The 22,298-nt window shown below is 36.0% G+C and overlaps 1 protein-coding gene across 1 annotated transcript in view; it reads right to left on the bottom strand.

The window, feature by feature from the left end:
* Nucleotides 1-21,548, bottom strand: part of LOC116172988 (hemicentin-2-like) — a 38,914-nt gene extending 17,366 nt beyond the window's left edge. Inside the window, exons 1-3 of the mRNA XM_031490275.1 lie at nucleotides 21,302-21,548; nucleotides 4,536-4,665; nucleotides 3,988-4,193 (exon numbers count right to left, since the gene is read on the bottom strand). Coding sequence (XP_031346135.1) covers nucleotides 3,988-4,193; nucleotides 4,536-4,665; nucleotides 21,302-21,419 — 454 coding nt within the window. The 5' untranslated portion in view covers nucleotides 21,420-21,548. The remainder of the gene's footprint in view (nucleotides 1-3,987; nucleotides 4,194-4,535; nucleotides 4,666-21,301) is intronic.
* Nucleotides 21,549-22,298: the final 750 nt, after the last annotated feature.

The raw sequence follows: 22,298 nt of genomic DNA, 5'->3' as shown, positions 1-22,298 counted from the left end.
CGGTTCAGTTTACACGATAATTCATGATTTTCTCAGTTATCGGCTTTTGTGTGCTGAATGGATGCCAAAAATTTTGAACGTTCGCCACTGACGGAGAGATTCGATGCTGCTTTGACCCATCTGATCCGGTATCAGGCATGAGGGCGACCACTTCTTTTCCGCAATTGTGACTGGGGACGAATCATGGTGCCCGCACCACGACAGCAAAGCTTACAATGGAAAGAAAGGAAAGGTCATCATTTCCGAGAGAAAGGTGCAATGGAAAGCTGAAATTTATAGTCCTTATACTTCTTCCTAAGAATTGCCGTTCAAAATGTTGAATTGCATTATCGAATTTACATTCCACAGGATATGCAGACAATGCCTAGTCAGTAAAGATACCTATTTGTGTCTCTTATACAGGGAGATTTTCTTAAATGTATACTTTAAAAAAATGGATCAAAAGCATGGAATCACGATACTTAGTATCAAGGCATGGAATAGATGGCTGTAGGCAACCACCCCATGTCAATATTTCAACCTTATCGTCTTTGTCATACATCTTCGTGTTAAACAATCACAATTTGATTAATGATAAAGGGTAATAGCTGACATCCCTTTAAAGTATACATAGTCCACATTTACAAAAAATTCTATGTATGGATAAAATATACAATTCTAAGAATATACGTTATAAAATGTGCCAAATTCTTGACAGAAGAGCTTCCTAGCTCAGACCAAAAAGCGTTCTTCACCGTTTAATGTCACCGCACGCTTAGTCGATGTAAGTATCGAAAGAGGTGATGAGTTTGTTGATTATCTGAGAAGTACAGTCTGTAACAATCCACGTGGATTACCGAAATCATATACCGGAAAAGTTCAATCGCTAGTATCAAAAGACAACATGCCGGCCCTTCAAAATAACTTTCTTATTTATGAATAGATTTTGCTGAAATTTTAATAGCACTTTTTATTAAAAGTAAATCGATTTATTCTGTTTAGCGTTTCAAAAGCTGCGTGCACGCATGCGCAGAGGTAAATTTCTTATTCATGGATCCATATTTTTAAAATTTTAACAAAAGTACCTGTTAATAAAAGCAAATTGATAGATTATACCTATGCAACATGTCAAAAATTACGGCCACATATGCGCAGACGATTTTTTTAATGTTAAGAGAAGCACCTTTTAATAAACGCAAATTGATCGATTGTATTAAACATTTCGAAAGACGCGTGCTAGCATATGCAGAAGTAAATCTCTTTTTGTGAATTAGACACTTCGCTTAGAAAAAAGTGAAGCGACCAACAAAATGATTCCGTTCGAAAAAGTGAAGGTTTGAAGAAACTAATTTTTTATTATACCTGCACCACATCTCCGTTTTAAACACTCACTCCGCTTCGTGTCGTGCCCTTAAACTCGTTGCGCGTGCTTTAAAGACTTTGTTGTACTCAAGCGTTTTTGAGTATTTTTAATTGATTAATCCGAGTGTCCGTAAGTCCTTGTTTATCCGGTAATTTCGCAAACCAATGTTTGAACTTTGTAAGAGTTCCCTTAAGCGTAGCGCGTTTTCCCACTAACTATTCGAACTTTACGCGCATTGTCACCGTTGATATCATCAATTCCGTCTGTATGAGGCATGTTTGAATGAATTGTATTGTAAGTAATGTAAGAAGGTAAGTATTTGGTAACTAATTGGAAGTCACTTACTCTTCCTTCCGTCCGATGTGCAATTCAACAATGTCCGTGAAAATTATTAGTGAAATGTGTGAGAAATCCGATGCACCGTAATTCACTAATACCCTTTGTGTACTGTAGGTAGCTTTAAAATTCACTTGCAAACCGCAATACGTGTATAATCGTACCGAAATGTACCAATAGTAGCTAATTTAAACCGCGCTTCTTTGCCTGTTTTCCGTACCAACTTGTTATTAGATTAACTGATTAATCCTGCTCGAAGGACCATGTTGTACTCAAGCGTTTTTGAGTATTTTTTTTTATTTTATTTTCAAACTGACAGAATATTACAAGCCTACTGTTCAAGTACTCGTGCTTGCCTTTTTTAAAATTACACGTAAATATAAATACCTATCAAAATATGACTAAACAGACTTGATTATACACTTGTCTCTTAATATACTATTTTCATTATTCAATTGTTTCGTTTCATTTAAATTCGAAATTAAATTTGATATTCTTACGTCATGTAGGTACTTCCTTTGTAATCCACTAGTTTAAATGTAAGTTATTCCTGTAGTAGTTCTTTGTTTTGTTTGTGTTGTTATCTGTTACAGATTAGGCAGAACGCCCTCTTCTGAGCTCACAAGGTTGCGACCTGAAGTTCTAAGGTAATTTTTTTAATTTTCGACGACACCTTGATATAACTTTTCATTACATACTGGTTTTTGATACAATCGAATTGTAATTACCTTTGTTTCATAGTCATTTAACAATTATAGCTCCGTTGTTTTCTGCGGAAGCCTGTTTTTGATATTAATACTTTCTATGACTACATTTTTACTAAAAATGTATGTAAATTTAAATATTAACATTTCAGATCTAGATATTACAGTGTCCTATTTGCAATATTTTGGAGATTATTTATTAAATCACTCTCGATTGTGACATCAATTATTGTTTATGTTCTATCCCTATCAAGTATCTTATTTCTTTAACTTATCAAGGTATTTCCTCTGTAATCTAATGGTTTAAATGTAAGTTATTCCTGTAGTAGTTTATTATTACTCTAGTTCTTTGTTTTGTTTGTGTTGTTATGTTACAGATTAGACAGAACGCCCTCTTCTGAGCTCACAAGGATGCGATCTGAAGTTCTAAGGTAATTTTTTTTATTTTCGACGACTCCTTGATATAACGTTTGATTACATACTGGTTATTGATACAATCGAATTGTAATTACTACCTTTGTTTGATAGTCATTTAACAATTATAGCTCCGTTGTTTTCTGCGGAAGAGACCGCGATTTGAGCTTTAAGAAACTTTAAAGTGCGTGACAAAATTCACAGCGGAAGATACCATTAAGGCGCCCGAACCACAATTTTACCATTTCTATCACAGCGCCGAGGCGAAAGCATTAAAAGTAAATAAGAGCTGTGGTTTCACGAGTAGTATAATATACTCGATACCTTTCAATACAAATAATTGCTACAACACAAAATGAATACTTAAACGATAAAATTAATGTTCCCCATAGTTGATAAATGTGGCACAATGGTGTATGTTTCTATGTGTTAGAACTACTTCAGTAGATTAATTATACGCCTCCCCATTTGGAAATTGTACAAGAAAAATAATAAAAACCCAAAACTTAATTAATTCAAAAAGGTCCGTCCCATTATAATTCAAGTTTATTTACGCCCGCTGTGAATTTGATTATTCACTATGAACTACTAAAACTTTAAACTAAAACTTGATTTAGAGGATGGAAGGTAAGATTTGTGAATTGAACTACTGATCAAATTATTACTTATGCTGAGTATTTCCGTTTCGGCAATCTGTTTCGAACTCGAATATATCAAATTTGTATTGAAAACCAACGTTTATTTTTAACTCTTACGTTCTATTCCCGTAGGTGAACAGATTTGCTGCGAAGCCCTTGTACAAGACGTCCTGTGACGTTGATTTTTGAAACCCCACGCAAAAGGTTGCTGATCAATTATGTATAACCAACCAATTACTTAGATACATCCGTAAGGGCGAATTTATATGCTTCTGTTTTCTGCTGTTACGTCAAAGTTTTTATTAGTTGGCGCACAAATAATTTAACCATTCGCACATCAACGTATGAAGTTCGATAAAATCTAATTTGATACTTGTAGAGGATCATTTTATAAATTAAACAGCGTAGTGTAGTAATTACGTTTCTCGAATTAGTTCTTTACTTATAGTTACAGTGTGTCATCCAAATACCAAATGCCGCACATTCAAAATGTTGTAGTCTTAAAACAATAATAAAAATATGTAAAAATAATAAAACTAATCAATGAACTTACTGATTACAGTGACATTTACAAGCACATTTCGTGTGGGACTTCGTCTGAAATCCACACGGCACTGATAACTTCCCTCGTCGGATTCTCTCGCATTGCTTAAAGACAATTTTGCGACATCATCTTGAAATTTGAAGCCTGTTCTGTCACTCAGTGATTCAATAGACCAATGCTTCCCTTGTTCCAGCTTCTTTCCACGCGAGTCGAAGCTGTACATAAAATATCATTACGTAAATTTCCCCTCAGATTTGTGGTGTAGATTATCAAAGTTGGGGAAATAATTACTCAACTAAACCTCTGTAGGGATAGGTTTGAATTGCGTGATATAGCTTTAACCAGAGGATGAACTCTCACAACATCAACTACTTATGACCAATTGAAAACGTGCTTAGAATGAGAGTCGGATCATTACATGTTGACTGAATATCTCTTTATACTCCGTCCTCGTCGTCAGCGGTGAAAAGGGATATTTACAAATGTAAGGGATCGACTCTATTTCCAGATCGTATATGTGTAAACTCTAAATTATTTTTCTCGCGTAAAAAACTTACGTGTAAATTGGCACTTTATCCTTATACCAAATCAGTATATGCATTTTGTCTTTCGCTTCGGGTGGAGTTATATCGCACGGTAGATTGACAGACGTTCCTAACACTGTCTCTACAGAGTACACCATTTTTCCTGAAAAGAAAAAGAAATAAGCCACCGAATAAAAGATATTCACACAAAATTTACTATTAACTCTCTCGTTTTCCAGTATTCAATATTAACTCGTGTATTGAAACTCGTGAATTGGAATTCGATGAATAGGTCCCAGCTATGCAAATATAAAACACGTTTATCTATTGGCATTCTTCTATTTGGAACGGGATCTCAAAGGTGGGTAGATTGGCCCCATATAAAATTGATGGCACGTCTATTTATTCAGTTTATCCGGGTAAAGCCGAAATATATAGGATTGCGGAAAAATTAGGCAATTGTCAGTCTGGTGCAAAGGCGGTAGTGAAATTAAGTTATCCCCTTTTAATATATTGCTTAGGCGACTGTATATAAAACGCTACTTTACTTTTTCAAACGGGGATTTAAAACGATCCTTTGAAAACGTAGAAGTAGGTTTAATTCGGTTATAAAGGCGACGAAAAATTGTATTAGCATTCCCATTTTTTAAAACCACTTGCAGATGCCCGAAGAAGACGAATGTGTGACAGTGACTCTAACTGGAGAATCACCGACACTTTAGGTCATCGTCAACCAAAGATCATAACCTGGTGTTCAAGATGAAATTGAATATTTTTATAGAGATAGTCAGTCTCTTTAATTAAACAATACTTATTTTCCAGCACACGGTAACACAAAATCCAAGCCTTCAAAACAACGCGACACCGATAAGTATTTAACTTCAAACCAACATCTTTTGTTGTATGGAATCATGTAAATGTAAAACTGTTGAATCTACTTGAATATTTTTCTTAATTTATTTAACATTCGATTTTTATTCTAATTCTAATTTTGTTCTAGTTCTTTAGTTCGCCACTAGAGGCCATCCAAGTGTTTGATAGGTTTATTTCCCTTACCTCATTCAAATTTAGTCATTAAGTTAACATGGGGAGCAACAATCTGCAAACAACATGTTTCAAATTGCTTATGTTCGGTTTTATAAGTCACCCGGTATATTATTTGAATTACAGTATATTGACTACAAAATATGGTGCAAGAACCAACATGCAAGCAGCAAATATTAAATTGTGGTTGACATTTCATTGCCGACTGTCACTTTAGTCCCTTACCAATCGTATTTCACATCTGTTTGGTGCAATAAAAGCCACAAGAAGCGACAGCTTCAAGTAATCTTCCGATTGGATTACTGATACAAAACAATCCACTAATTTTTACTAGAATGAAAGATTCTGTATAGTAAACATAGATCGGAAACGGGGTAAATGTATACAAACCAGGGAGATTAAACTCAGAAATTTATCTAAGAAAATTTTCATTTTCATTTTGTTCCAAGGAAAAAGTAAGGTCTTTATTATAAAATCAATATAAAAATTAAATTACAACAAGGATTTATGTCATTTTAAAGAGAAATGTAAGCTTTCTGTTTGCTTTGATCAGCAGAACATAAAAATTTCAAATGAGAAAGGTCGCGAGAAATACGGATGGAAACTTTGACCTTTTTGCGTAGTATTTAATCCCCAGCCATAAACTTTATAATTAATTTTCTAGTTTAAAGTAAATATATTTAGGACGCAATCAGATTTAATTATCTAGATGAAATGATCCTTTTGGTTTTTATCGTTATAGTGTCATGTTTCAACTAAATACCCATTGAATTTTTATACATGTAAATAAATGCACTTAAAAAGTGAGCAATACAAGAATTTGTAACAGACGTACATTCGAACTGAAATTTAAAAGCTTCTCGAGTATTTTGAGCTTGTCACTCATACACTAGACGCTTTAAGAGCGAAGGCATTTTTAAAATAAAGTGCTAACATCGAAAACAGTATAGCACCCGTAACATAGATACACGGAAACTATGTATATTCCCATTTGTCTTCGAGAATAACGTGCGTTGTATACAAATAGGGGGTGGCCCCGTCGACTTATCAACAGCAACGTTGAAAATTTCTCCCGTCTGTCTATCTAAAACCAACTGTGATTCTCATATACACATACAAGTTTCAATTTATTTTAAGTTTATCCACACATTTTTTACTCGGGGATTTGTTCTGCTGATAAATTTATGTCTTATATAAATTATCAACAAATACAAACCTCGATGCAATAAATTTATTAGATTACCCATACTTCATTCAAATCCTTATAGAAATTTGGTTATAAATCAGGCTAAACTGCGCCGTGATTTAAATATATATATCGACAAAAGCTTGTGTGATTTAAGAAAACCCCAGCGCGAGGGGTTATAAGTTAAAATTGAAGCTGTTCACGGGATTCATTAAAAAAATACCCCACCTTAATAATTAATTCAGTGTACTTTAGCTTTTTATAAGTAAAGCGGTACAGTGACGTCAAAGCTGTTCTAGGTTATTTAGAGCACGATAACAGTCCTTTTTTTAAATTATTCTGGAAGTCGTTAAGTTCCGTTGAAAAGAATTACTCCTAGCCGATGGAGGTTCCGGTTCCCCTCATAAACATCTTATTCGCGAACGGAAAAGAAACTAATCAAAAGATTGTTTTGCAAATTGCAGCCCGTAATTATCGACTGATTTAACTTTTGAATGCAGTTCGTAATTCACGGTTGTAATCAGTTCAGTAAAGCTTTTCTCTGGCGAGGACCATTATCTCTAAGAATCAATTGAAAAGTGCCTGACCACGTCCGCTTGAATGCGCGTTGCAAAAGGCTCGGCGATTCGTAGAACGTGATTTGTTTTTCAATCCAACTGAAGTTGAACTGTTACTTTGAAGTAAGGAAGTTATCGAGATATTTTATTCACAATGAAGTCGTCGCTTTACAACTGCAACTTGCATTATTCCAGAAGCCTTTGGAAGAGAGCTTGATTTTTTTACACGAAGCTCCGTATGAAAATAAAGTGAATCATTCTCAGTGGAAAACTAAAAAGTTTTAAGTACGTTTACAGATAATTTGCTTTTAGGAAAAGGAGCGCAGTAACAACGGTTGTAAGATTTTCTTGCGAAAGTAATAACCGTGGCATTCAGCTGTTGGATTCCGGTGGGGACGCTGTCTTTATTCTGTAATGTGTACTGAAACAGCAGATTTCAGAAACACACTTCCCCAGAGACACCTTTTACAAGATGTAAGAGCTGTGTTGTACCTGACCTAGCTGAATTACATTTCCGTTTCTGTAGATATTTAATCATCTCTCAGGGCTGTCTTAAGAATTTAATATAAGCTTCTGCGAAGATCTACATCAGTAGAATGAGACCTGTATAAAATAAGATAGGCGAGGTAAAATTACCCGTAACTTTTTCGCGGAGTTAATTGTGTAATATTGAAATGTTCCGCCTGAAAGGAATATTCTCTTGTAATTGATACACGTAATGAATTTAAATATTAAAGCTTCGACTGTAGTTGGGAAATGAAGACGGAAACGAATACCTCATTCGGTACAGCGTGACGGATGTAATTAAATACCTTTAAAATTAATCAGAGGTTTTTGAAACTAGCTGACAGAATAAATTAGTATGATAATCGGAAACGATATACAAAACGCGCGTTTCCATGTAAATGTAAGGTAACCTAGAAGCATTAAATCATTTTGGAATTTGGTCTAGGGGTGCTTGTTTCTGAGCCTGTGAGAACGCACGAATCTTATTAAGATGCGTGAAGATAGTTAATGCTCAAGACTGGCAAAATATTACAATGAGATCTAATACAATAAAGTTATTTTTTTATCCTGAATACTAGGCAAGTGGCGAAAGTTTTGGTTGTGTGTGACACCATCCTCCGATTTGCTTGTATGAGCATACAGATCTTCGAGATGCCTTTGGATTTATTTCAAATGCTTCATACTTGAGCATAATTTTTTAAGCTTTCTAGCTCGAGCTAGGTTTAAAAAGATATATGGCAAACGGTATAATAAGTGTAAAATATGGCGAAAGAATAAAAATGTACATATAAAAGTAACCATTAATCATTAAATTGTGTTTGACAATTCAGTGTGTACTGTCACTTTTTGTTCCTAGTCGCGACACTTTAGTCCCTTAAATAAATGACAAAACACGTTGATTTAGTCCACGGAGTACAAAAAATAAAATAAATGAAATACACATAAGTGAATTTCATTTTTAGCGCATCTTTCTCAAAGGTTAATTCCATCCTAAAAATTCTAGTTCCAGCTAATGTCCATGAAAACTTCACATACGATTTGCGTCCTCGTCCCGATGAATTTGCGATAGGCCAACTTGTTTTAAGAAAGAACTATGTTTTCTGTCTGATGCTTCCGATATTTCTCCGCTAAGTTTGCACCTAAGTACGCAGGACTGTTTAAGGTTCGTAGGAAACTGGGCAGGTGGTTATACCAACTTAAAGAACCTAATAGTACTTTACAGGCCGGGACTTGGCATTTAAAAGATCTTAAATTGTATGGTGGCCCTGGGAATGATCCTGCAGCTTCTATTTTGTAGTGGTCTTTGGATAGCTATAGTGAGCCAAGACTTACATTTAAATTTTCTCTCCTGTCTAAATTCTTTCGACTTTGTAATTAGTAGTTTGTGCAGTAGTAGTTTTAGTCAGATGTAAGGAAGTTGAATATAATATATGAAAGCATCAATAGTGTTTATTAATAGAGAACAAGTTTACTACAATTGTCTTGAAGTTTAATGAAGATTACCGACACGCTCATTGTGAAGATTTCGTGTTAAGGGAAATTCTTCGCTTAGACTGACTGAAAAATCGTTTGTTGAACCATATGTGAGCTCGCCTTCCATCTCTGAGGTTTGTGCATTTTCTTCCAATTCCGATCTTTAGCGTTTACCATTTCAGCTCTTTTCTTCGAGTACATACCGTTGAAAATGACGAGGTTCGAACAGTTTTCCATGATAATCTGTTCAATGGACTGATGAGAATTCCCCACAGTTACGATTTCAGCTAAAATATGACACAGGTGATTTTTAGACGAGCACTAATCAAGAGAGCCACCAGGAACAAATGATAATTCGTAGTTACCAAGTGCTCTAAAACCGAGGTCCCTTTGCGACTTGAAATCTGCCTAATATTCTTTTAAGTTTTAAATTAACTTTTTTAATTAATTATTCCCGGTATTATTAGAAATTAACCATAATTTAATTGTATGTACCATTGACACACCGATTTTCCATAAGTCGTAATGTATTTAATGTGTCCCATTCTGCCTCCTAAGGTAATGTGATTTGCCCTAGTCGTAATCCGTAAGAAACCAATTTAGTACTTTTCTAAGTTGGTTCAGTTTCCAATTATATTTACGGTAATGTTAGCGGTATACATTGCAATGTGCTGTGGAAAAATGGCGTTCATAAAAATAACAGGCGATCCAACCACAGAACCCTGGGGTATTCCATGAATGACTTTAATTTCCCTAGATCTAAATCTTATCTTGTGCATTGAGCTTCAAGGAATTTAATTAGGATCTTTAAATAGTCGAGATGTTAGACTAAATTCTAACTTTGTTAATATAAGTCGTATCGAGACGAATAAAATCGATATAAGCTGTATTTTTCTATCTATCCGTAATGCTACAGTTGATTACATATTTATTTGTAATTTGCATCATCCATTGAGAGGTCACATAGTAATTCAATTGATATTTGTATTTGTAATGCAAACACCTAACTGTAATTTATAGTGACTGTTTGAGCAATCCATTAATGTATGGGAATTTTTATATTCTAGCAAACTCCATGTCTTGACGGAACGACTAAGAGTTTCTTTAATAAAATCTCTCTAGACGCTCTTTATACATTCCAAACGGCAATTGCATTCTTTTGCGTATTTTTGAAATTTTATCTTTGCAATCGACGTGCCTCACGTTCATTTCACTGGTGGAAGAAAGTCAATAGATATTAGCTTAGTATAAATGCTTTGAGATGGACCAGTCTCATATACACGACTACCGGAGTCCGGAGTTCAATAAGGTCAGCTCGTGCTCTGTCGACACGTGCAACTTCTCGCTATCCATATAATCATCTTATTAAACAGTAACTATAATGAAGCACCTACCGTGACTACCACAATTTATAAGCAAATCAGTCGTTAATTGGAGATTATCGTTAATGCATTTATTTTAAGAGAAGATACCGCTTCTATAATTTAGTTGTTACGATTCTTTTTTCTTTCCATACATAATTCTCTTCTTTGCGGTTATTGCCCGTTAGGTAGCACTGTTATTTTTTATAGTTTAATGTACTAAGTATACCAAAAGCAGATAGATGAAAGCACGAATATTTTTTGTTACAACTTCTGAATTTTTCCTTTTACTCCGAATAAATATGATTATGACAACTTAAAGTTACCTACTTTTAAAGTAAATTACTCCCTTTCATACACAATTTAACGATTCCACGAGGGAACGAACTTTGCCTCCATTTACATACGCTTTAGACACGCAAAACGTCTTTAAACGGTTTTAAAGAGGGAAATATTTATTTAGCAAATGCACGTATTCAATACATCATCGATAATTTTCAATTGTCAGAGCAGGGCATGACTCGACATGTCAATTAAGATGTTAATTTGGAATCGCAGTTCCAATAATTCAAACAATTCTACTTGTAATCTACAACTGGGTACACTTTTTCGACGAATTTGATTGATGAGTAAATCATGTTGGATACACAAAAAAAACTGTAGGCGTTTAATTTTAATTTTTATGGCTATTTGCTTTAAGTATTTGTAATAAAAACCCATTATACAGGCGGTGAAAGCTTAATGTTTATCTCTAGAAATACGCATTTTTATGAGTTGCATATTTCACAACAGAATATAATCGGTACATGATTTGAAAATAAGGGAATTAGTAGGGACACTTTCATTTTAGAAAATTAGCATGTTGTCAATACCCACGATTGATTCGGCAGTACTGGCAATGGTGTAACGATTAATTTTATTGTTAAGAACGATTGTCCAAGATGCGCAGTACATTATGAATTTTTTAGAGAAATATCCAGAACATACAAAAAAGAGAAGAAGATAATCCTGTCATATCAAAAGAACAAGCGCTTAGTGTTTTTGCCGCCGCTGATCAAAACATCAATACAATATCATTAGAAAGTATATGCGAACACTTTTCCGAGCTATTTTAAAATCCAGCAAGCCAAATCACATTGTTATCCTAAGAAAGATGCATTAACTATAACCATTGAATAAGTAATCATAGTTACTTATTCAATGCTATAACAGAGTCATTCGTTAAACTTAAAATCCAGAAAATGCTCCCACTAATTATGTTCTTATTTCTAAATGGGGCTGCGATGGAACTTCTGATCAATCCCAATATAATATGGCTGTCAGTAATCATGACTACGATGACAGGGGAACGTTTATTTGCAGTTTGGCGCCCATAAGAATGGTAAATGTTGATGAAGGCATAATCCTATGGCAAAACGACTGTCCTGGATCAACACGATATTGTCGTCCAATTCAATTTCACTTTGGAAAAGAAAGTGCGTCTGTTGTAAAATCTATTGTTCGAGAAATTCAAACAGAAATAGATAACTTATTAGATACTAAATCAAAAACATAATAGTAAAACATCAATTATTATTAACAATGGTCGATGGTAAAATTGTGTATATACTTACTGATAAAAAGTCTTCGATGAGATGCTATATATGTCATTGTGTACCAAAAGAAATGAATAATTTAGAATTGGCTGCACAACGAACTACAAAAAAAGAACATTTTTCTTTTGGACTGTCGTCACTACATGCATGGATTCGCTGCTTTGAGTGCCTTTTGCACATTGCATATAATTTGCCATTTAAATCGTGGTCTGCACGAAGTGATGAACAAAAAAACTCTTAAAAACAACAGAAAAATTCAAATCCAAAATCAATTTAGATTGCGATTGCGGATTACTAATAGATGTAATTAAGCAAGGAAAAGGCAACACTAATAATGGCAATGCTGCAAGTCGTTTTTTCAGTAACCCTGCTCTTAGTGCTGAAATTACTGGCCTAGATGAAACTATAGTCACACACTTTGGCATTATTTTGAAAGTCATAGCATCTGGGGAACGAATAAATAACACTAAATTTAAAGACTACTGCCTTGAAACTGCACATCTTTATTTACAATTGTATAACTGGTTTTATATGCCAGTCTCTGTGCATAAAATTTTAATACACGGAGCTGACAATTGAAAACGCGCTGCTTCCAATTGGACAGTTGGGAGAAGATGCATAAGAGGCTAATCATAAGTTAATTAGGCACTATCGACAAAGTCATTCTAGAAAAATATCAAGACAAGCTAATAACGAAGATATCTTTAAACATCTTTTAATAACTTCCGACCCATTCATAACCTCTTTAAGGCCAAAAATTAAAAAGATTCACCAAGAACTCCCACCAGCAGCTTGGAGCTTTTAGAATTATTAAGTAGGAATATTACGTATCATTATTTTCTAACGTTACCTGTTTGATAAGTTGTTCATCTATTATTTTCTGAATATTTTTCATTGTTATCTTAAAAGTTTAATATTGCCTAATCCAATATTCAAGTTAGTAGCTCAATTTCAATTGTATTTGTATTAATATACAGCTATAAGAATACATTACTTACTTTCAAATTTGGAAAAAAATCAGAATTCACTGCCGGATTATAATGAAGAGGGTTTTGAGCAATCTCATTGTCTTATTTTGCTTTTATAATGGGTATCAAGTAAACCTTAAATAATCTATTAAGGAATAAGGTGATCAAATATATATCTAGCTTTTCTATCTGAAAGCCTGTCAAAAATTTTTGAATATGCTTTCTTGGATCGATCGACAAAGTTTCTGGATCAATGTAACATCCTTACGATAAACCAACATGGTTTTCGAAAAGGTAAATCTACAAATATAGCTTTAATAAAATTTTATAATAGGTTTTTGCAATATATTGAGTGAGGAGAATGCCCTGTAGGAATCTTCTGTGATTTGAGCAGGGCATTCGACTGTGTAAATCATGTCAAACTATTAAATATATTGAACGATTACGGAATCAGGGGCATTGCCCTTCAATGGATATCCTCTTTTCTTCTTGATAGGCAACAGTTTGTCTCTTTAGGTTCCACTGCAACTGGTTACTCCACAAGTAGTGTCTCCGGAAAAGCAATAGTAACTATGGGAGTCCCTCAGGGATCAATTCTTGGCCCATTGTTATTCATTCTATATATTAATAGCATTAGTCAAGTCATCTCTTATGAACATGTACTTTATGTTGATGATATTTCATTAATAGTATCCGACTCCGATAAGGTAACTTTAAATATGAAATGCACTACTTCGCTAACAAACCTCACTAATTACCTAAACAATTTAGAACTATATTTCAATACCGACAAGACTGTAATTACGCAGTTCCATAATCCTCACAAAACACTTGGTGCGCTAAATATTCGTTTGAAAGACAGCGTTGTATTAGACACCCCTTGCTCAAAGTATCTTGGGATATATCTTGATAGCACCTTTAGATTTAAAACACACTGCGATAAATTAGCATCTAAGTTACACTGTCTGTCGTATGCATTTAGGCATCTTCAAAACGTTTTAGATATCAAGCAATTAATTTCTGTCTACCATGCCCAAATTGGCAGTCGATTGCGTTATGGTGTTTGCTTGTGGGGCAATTGTGCAAGCGCAAAGGCAGTTTTTGTAGCTCAAAAACGGGTTTTGGGCGTAATGGCAAAGGTCACCAGCATGACTTCTTGTCGCGCCATCTTTAAAGACTTCGGCATACTGACCCTTGTTTGCGTGTATATATATATATATGAGATGTGCTTGTATATATATGGGCACGGGTGTCGGTATGCCCGTAATAAAGACATCCACTCTTACAATACCAGAGTCAAAAATATGTATTACATACCTTTTGCAAGGTGTAAATCTACGTCCACGGCCCCTGACATAATAGGGCTAAACAATTTTAATAGTTTGCCGGGCAGTATAAAAAATGCACAGAATAAAAGAAATTTCAAACGTTCTTTATACTCTGTTTTAATCACACATTCCTTTTATAACTTGGACGAATTTTACTAATGTATACCGACACCGCATAGCTAACTTATTCTAAATGTTGTTTTTTCCTGTAAAGTACTCATCTATTTTATTGTTTGTTAACTTGTTTATACCTGACCATGCCTATATGTGTTTTTTACGATCTATGGCAATAAATTATATTATTATTATTTAGCTACCTGCCTAGCTATCTGAATATAGTATCTAACTATTTAGCATTATGGAATATATCGTATGATTTCTTTTTTATTTTTTCACAAATATTCAATAATTTTCTTTAATATTATTAACCGAATACATTTACAAACAATATAAGTTGTGCACAACTCTTGTACAGATAAAGAGATAAAGCCCATTTTTTTTCAACCGAAATACCTTAGTAAATGGTTCGGTTATAAGGTGAAGAGGCCCTTTATACATAAACATTTAAAGACCGCTTGGCATACATCAAAATCGTCCGACAAACCGTTTTCGAGATATTTTGACATCATCAATGCATATATTTCTTCCAGACGTCCCAATCGCCTTTTGTAAGTACGCTCTTCCGACAATCCGTTCTGGAGATATAAGGGAATATATCCGATCACGATAAGGGCTCGAAGAGGAGGGGGCTTTAAGACAGCGAAATTTGATGGCCGTCTGGCACACCTTCAAGCAAAAAATTTCAGGACTCTAGGACAATTCCCCTAGATGTAGTTCAAAACGGCAGAAGTGGGTTCGGACAAAACGCAAACAATAGCACATTTTTTTAATTCTTAAAAAATGCGCTAAAAGAGACGTAAAATCACTATTTTGGAAAATTGGGTTTAAGATATATGCTTCCAAAAACCAAATGTCCATGTCCTCACGGGGGGTATAGTTTAACGTTTAATTATTATTTCAAATAAATAAAGTAGCTAAATTAACGTTCTTGAATTTTTTTAATATTCCGACCTGTCTTCGTGTGATGCGCTGCTTCAAATGCCATGCTTTTGGGCACACACAGCTACGGTACACCGAGAAAGAAGATATCTGTCCTAGATGCGCTCAAAAACATAGACTTGATAAGTGCGAATCGGGCACCTTATGCTGCGCCAATTGCAAAAACCTCGGCCTCCAGCAAACAGAACACTCATCTATGGATAGAAATTGCCCGGTATATGTCAAAAGGGTTAAGTTAGCGATAAACAAAATAGACTATGGCCAATAATAACAATTTCACAACTAACACAGGTACGACGAGAACAGGGGGTAATTTGAACAAGGGAGCACTGGTTGCTATACAAGCAAAGATTTTAAACACCAAAAAGGCTAAGCAGAATCTGTTCCCGCAGACGTATCAAAACCCGGCAACCGGCGTCTGGGCTACAAGCGAGTCCGAGTCGGAAAGGGGCCTCATCGAGACTTATTTTCCGGCGGACGATAGTGGGGTCGATCTTGAGGGAATTATTTCAAACAACGGTCGGCACACGTCACCGGACGATCCTTGTATGACCACAAGCGAACTCCTTTATATTATCAGAAACGCTAAAGATCACAAGGCGCCCGGGCATGACGGAATAGGGTGGCCTATTGCCAAGCGAATAATAACACGAAACACAAAATGGTGGTTAGATCTATACAATGTCTGTGTCACACTAGGGCACTTCCCCGAAGAGTGGAAGGTTGCGAAGATGGTGTGGCTCCCTAAACCAGGGGGAAAATCTATGAGACCAATAAGTTTGTTGCCGGTACTAGGTAAAGTCCTAGATAAGTGGTGTGCCACTCGCCTTACTTATTTTATGGAGAAAGGGGGCCATCTTTCTGACAACCAGTACGGTTTCCATGAAGGTCGATCCACCATAACGGCTATACAGACCCTGATGAACATAGTCAGGACGAATAAGGACAAGGGACTTCACTCTGCGGTAGTCACCTTGGACCTAAAGAACGCCTTTCATATGGCTTGGCATGCGGCAATAATTAATAGATTGGGAGATAGGGACCCCACGAAACATCTACACCACGACGGTTAGCTTCCTGCTGAATCGCACAATTGTGACGGATTCAGGAGCTGTCACCTTGTCCCGTGGCTGCCCGCAAGGATCCTGCCTTGGGCCGATCTTGTGGGTGGTAATGATGGAGTCATGGCTCCGTGCCATGCGTGGGCTGGAGTGTGCGCCGGCATCGGTCGAGGCCGTGGCATTTGCTGACGACCAAGTCCTGGTGTTGGTGGGCGCTTCGCCAAAGCGTATAGAGGCTGGCTGGCTTAAGACCTGGGGAGAGTGTGAGAGTTGGGCAAAGCTGAATCATTGCGAATACAACACGCTAAAAACCGAGTACATGTTCTGCCCGGCGGGTAGTGCCATACGTCCCCCTGAGCTTTCAGTATCAGGCGGCAAGATAAAACCAACACAAAATATTAAACACTTAGGGATCTTGTTAGATCCCAAGTTCTACTTTATCGACCACGTCAAGATGATCAAGGACACAGCGGCTAAGGTGTCTAGCCGACTGTTTTACATAGCTGGTGAAAATTGGGGAGCGTCTCAAAATAATATTAAAACCATGTACCTCCATGCCCTCCGACCTGCAATCTTATATGGAGTGGAGATATGGGGCAGTAGAAGCCTCGACTCGCGAGTCAAACGGATCTCCAAGAACATACAAAGGCCATTCCTATTAAGGATATTAGGGGCATACAACACCACCCCCACTAGGAGCTTGGAGGTGCTCGCTAACATTCCGCCTCTTTTCCTCGAGGCCAAACGAATCTTCGACGTATACACCGCGATGTCGAAGGCTAACGTTGAGAGAGCCCCCATCCCGAAAGACAAAGTTCACCCTGCTCACAGGTGTCAGTGGGTAGACAATAATATAAACAGCGCACAGCATATTTACGTTGACGGGTCCAAAACAGTAGAAGCCACCAGGGCGGCCATGGTTGTGTACTCAGGTACGCACACCCCCGAAATTAGGGTCGCCAAGCTTCCCGACTACTCCACTACCTACCAGGCCGAAGTAGCGGCTATCAACCTAGCACTTGAATACATCCTAGGAATCCCTCGAGACAGCGTAATAGTCAGCGACTCTCAGAGCGCTGTAAATTCCGTTAATGTATTCAAAGCCGGTACGGGCCAGATAAACATAGCGCACAAAAGCCTCACAAATCTATGGGACTCTGGCACTAAAGTGTGCATAACATGGGAAAGCAAAGACACGGGGTCAGAGGAAAGCAATGCCGCGGATAGGGCGGCGCGAAACGGCAATACCAATACCGAGGTTACAGTGCAAATACCTAAATCACACCTTAATACTAAAGCGCGAAACGACATGTTGGCTCAATGGCAAAAAGTTTGGGACGACACCACAAAGGGGCGTTTTACATACGCGATTGTGCCCCAGGTACCTGAAACCACCACATGGTGGAATAGGGAGACAATATGGGCAATTACAGGGCACGGCCCATACAGCCACTACTTCAATAAATTTAAGCTTAAAAGACATATCGTACAATGTGCCTGCGGAGAGGAATCTTCCCCCGAGCACACATTTTACCATTGCCCCTACCCACAGCGTACCAATGCGAGATAGTTAGCCCAAACAAAGTTACAACGTTCCCAGATAGAGCGAACTACCTTAAACCTAGGTGAAATTAAACACCCGGAGGTTATAATAATACTAGAAACGTTCTTTAAGGAGCTCATAGTGCCAACGGAGGACGAAGACGATTAGGTAAGGTATATTTTACAATCTGCATTGCCCCCCCCCCCCCCCAAATAAAGTGTCTCCCAAAACTGTAAATAGACAAATCTATGTCGGTCCCTTTACAACCGTTTTAATATGTGTGATTGTCCCGTTTTACAATAAGTTTTAATTCGCGTAACTGATATAATTATATATGTTCGATTTTAGTATGTGTGTTTTGTCCCGTTTTTATAACATGATTTTAATTCGTGTAGTAAAAATATTTATTCATGTTTCATTTTATTGCACCATAATTTTACTGTTTTTAGCTCACAAAAATGAATACATGTCTTACACTATTTTGGCGAAAAGACATAAGGAGCCTATGATACTTACAAATGAAAATAACGGATCCAAGCCTAGACGGGATAAGTAACAATATATACACATAAACTGCATTACAAAAGTTCACTTTTTCAACAAAATAACTTATCTCGATTAACAAATTTTGCAGTAACAACCAGTCTTTGGAAGTTGTTCTAAAAAAAGAGGGATTTCCACGCTAATTTTGGTGCTGGCGGTCGGTTGGATGTGGGTTCCCTCGACTGTGGTTTCCTAGCGAGGGGTGGTGGTGCCTTAAGCCCGAAAGGGTAGGAGAGCGGAGATTTATCTCCATGATTTAACTGTCTTCGTGTGATAGTGTCAGACTCGATTGCTGTACTATAATTCATTAAATCACCCTCGATTGTGACAACAATTATTGTTTATAATCTATCCCTGTCAAATATTTTATTTTTTTCCAGGAAAAGTTTTCAGTAACTGCGAAACGGACAAATATTATGGTCAATTTCTTTAAGATGAAGTTCCAATGCTGCTAGAAGAGGTACCAATTCTTGTCAGAACCAATGTGGTTCATGCAGAAACTTTCTCAATCAAATTTTGAACAAACGTTGGAGGAGGTCCTCAGCCATGGTTCCCTAGATTCCCACACTTGCACAACCTGAATTTCTTTTTCTGGGGACACGTGAAAATAATGTACCAGACCCCAGTCCCGACAGAAGAGGATTTAAGAACCTAGCTTCATGCGATATTATTCGCAATACTCCTGGAATATTTGTCCGCCAGTCAACGAGGCGAATTCTTGATTCGTGCATTTTAGTAAGGGACATTTTCAATGGTTTTTATAATTTTGGTTTATTTGTAATTGATTAACTAATTAATTGTTGGTAACCCTGTCGGCTGCTCTAAAATAAATCACATATCATAAAGACAGCTTTTACTCCTGCTTTGCTTCGCGTACACATAATTTCCATCGATGAATATTTTTGCAAATAAATCGAAAACGGTTACAGATACGAGAATAGTGCAAGAGACGGGAAAGATAAACAAAGGAACAGAAAGTTCAAATTTAATTTCGAAATTCATACAGAGTGCTCCAAAAAAACTTTGAAAAGATAAAATTGTAGCCGATTCAAGAAAATATAACGCCCTGTATACTGCGATCAACTATTTTGATACTTTATTGTAGAGATTCTAAAAATAATTGATGTATCAAATTTAAAACAATTATCACAGAACATAAGAGAGAAAACACAAAATACGAGAAAAAAAATTGAAATTTGCCACCCTGTATGACGAAAACGACTCCCTTTAGAGTTTAGACCATGCATTTATTTGCAATATTTTCCCTATTTTCACAAGTACAATCACCCCCCGAAATATCTGCATGGAATTAATTAACACCCTGTATAATTCCGTGCCGATTTTTTGTAAAAATATATCTCACATTTCAAAATCATTCTAATAGCATTACCACGACTACCAACCATCTATTTGATCTATCGTTATCCTTACTCAATTTCGCAAATACGCACTGGTGAAGTGCAAGAGCAGAAATATTGAGGTGGTGAAGTTATTTGTTCTAATTGTTTATTTTATTTCTATTGCGTAAGTCAATAAAAAATATTATTAACTTACAGTTGTCAGTAGTTAAATGAAAGTGGGGTGAGGGACAAAATATTGACAATAATATCAAACATGGATTAATAATTTACTTTTAAATAGAAAAATTCACTAATCATACAGTAAATGTCTTCTTAATCATATTAATGAATCTCTGTTAAACCTGTTTATTAAATTTTTACGTGTTTTCGATGTAAAAGGGGACAAGTTCTGTCAATTTCAACATGTAAACATTGAGAATATGTTTTGATTTTTATTATGTAAACCATAATTCTTTAGAACGTAAAATCTAAAAGGTGCGTTCAACATCATTTATCAATAAAATTTCATTTTTATCCTAGATATAAAAATACTTGTAAAGTTACGTGTAAAAATTTGACCATGTAAAACGAGCTTTAGTCTTAATTATTTCGCGATAATTAAAAAAAACTCACTTTATTGGTAAACACATCCCTTACAAAAAGAAACTGATTTAAAATGTAAATATGAAACGGATATTTTGGTCGTTATATGACCTGAAAAATCGAATTCACTGTTGGAGAAGCTACCCTACAATTTCAACATAAAAAGACAGGTAGATGCGTGAAAGCCATTAAGCAGAAAAAATTACGTTTCCTGTTTTTAATTTCGTTGATCATAAACATAATTATGTATACAAATGGTGACAGCCCCGAAACGGAGCGCCAACATTCTTCCAAAATCATCAGTAATTAATTATTATCAAAGGTAAAAAATGCAAGACTACCGTGGGCTTACATTTAAATTAATTTTATAAAATGTAAGTCATTAAAGGAGAAAAGTGCTTTTGAAAATTATTGCAGTAGCGTCACGATCTGCAGTTTTGTCATTGTGAAAGAAGATAATTTTTCTTTGTTAACTTAAAAGTGACACTTTGACACTATATTATAGGTAATATATTTGAAAGTAGTATAGTAAAGTAAATACGATCGCTAAGTAATTAAAGAGTTGTTGAAAGCGTTGATTAATCACACAAAGAAAATTAATTTTTGTTTCGCTTGTGGCAAAGTTCCTTACCAGTGTCAATATCTAATTCGGCAAAACATGTTTTGCTACAAAGTCCACATAAAATATACAGCCGAAAAACACATTTAATAAAAGAGAAAAAAGTTTTATAACCGCGCGCTAAATGCATTTCGTAAGGTGGCGCCTCGCAACTTAATTACCACCCGAAATCGAATGTAATGAATTCAGCGCACGTCTTTTCGAACACGAATTCGAAAACTGTCAATTGTTTCAACGCCATGAACGACGGACGATTGGAAACTGGTAGGTATGGGCTTCGGCTACTACTTTCATGCTGCAGCAAATCGAACATGGGGGCCGTGTTCTTCTGCTGGTTTGGAGCGATGCCTTCCGAAAGTAGTCGACAATTTTATTACTTTCTGTGAAGTAACCCTCGGTATAAGTGGGTTTGAATACCCTCTAAAGCTCTATTCGCTTTAGTTCAGGGTAATTCTTATAGTAAATCTGGCCTACGTAATTAGACTAATGAATATTTATTCTGTGTTAGAACAATTCGCTCCGACCCGATTCTAATTCAGTGGGATCAACTGAAAATTGGACCAGGTGTAATTACATGCGTTAATTGGTGCTACGCCCAGCAATTATCCCTATTTATTGACTGTCGTTCGTTAGGCCATAACGATTTTAACGACCTTGTTTCAATATAAAATTATTTTCCCTTAAAATCCCAAGGAAACAAATTAAGAAGTAGACTATATTTAAGTACGAAATTTCGGTTTCGAGATTTATCGCGATGAATTTGAGCTCGAAACGTGAAGAGATTTCAAACATCCAAATTCTAGAAACGTTAATATAAAAGTAAGCGTAAAAATTTACGTTCGGAAAACGAGTGTTTTATGATTTTCTTTAGTTTTCCACTCCACTCTAATTTTCTCTATTGTATTTTCGACAAGCCGTGTTTTTAGTTTTTCTTCTTATTATATTGTTGTGTACCACTTTCAGTATGCCCATAGAACACTCTAACAATACGCCTGACAACAAAAACCGA

Source organism: Photinus pyralis, unplaced genomic scaffold (assembly GCF_008802855.1).
Source record: "Photinus pyralis isolate 1611_PpyrPB1 unplaced genomic scaffold, Ppyr1.3 Ppyr1.4_LG1, whole genome shotgun sequence".
Lineage (NCBI taxonomy): Eukaryota > Metazoa > Arthropoda > Insecta > Coleoptera > Lampyridae > Photinus > Photinus pyralis.
The sequence above is the reverse complement of the archived record's forward strand: the minus strand, read 5'-3'. Positions and strand labels throughout refer to the sequence as shown.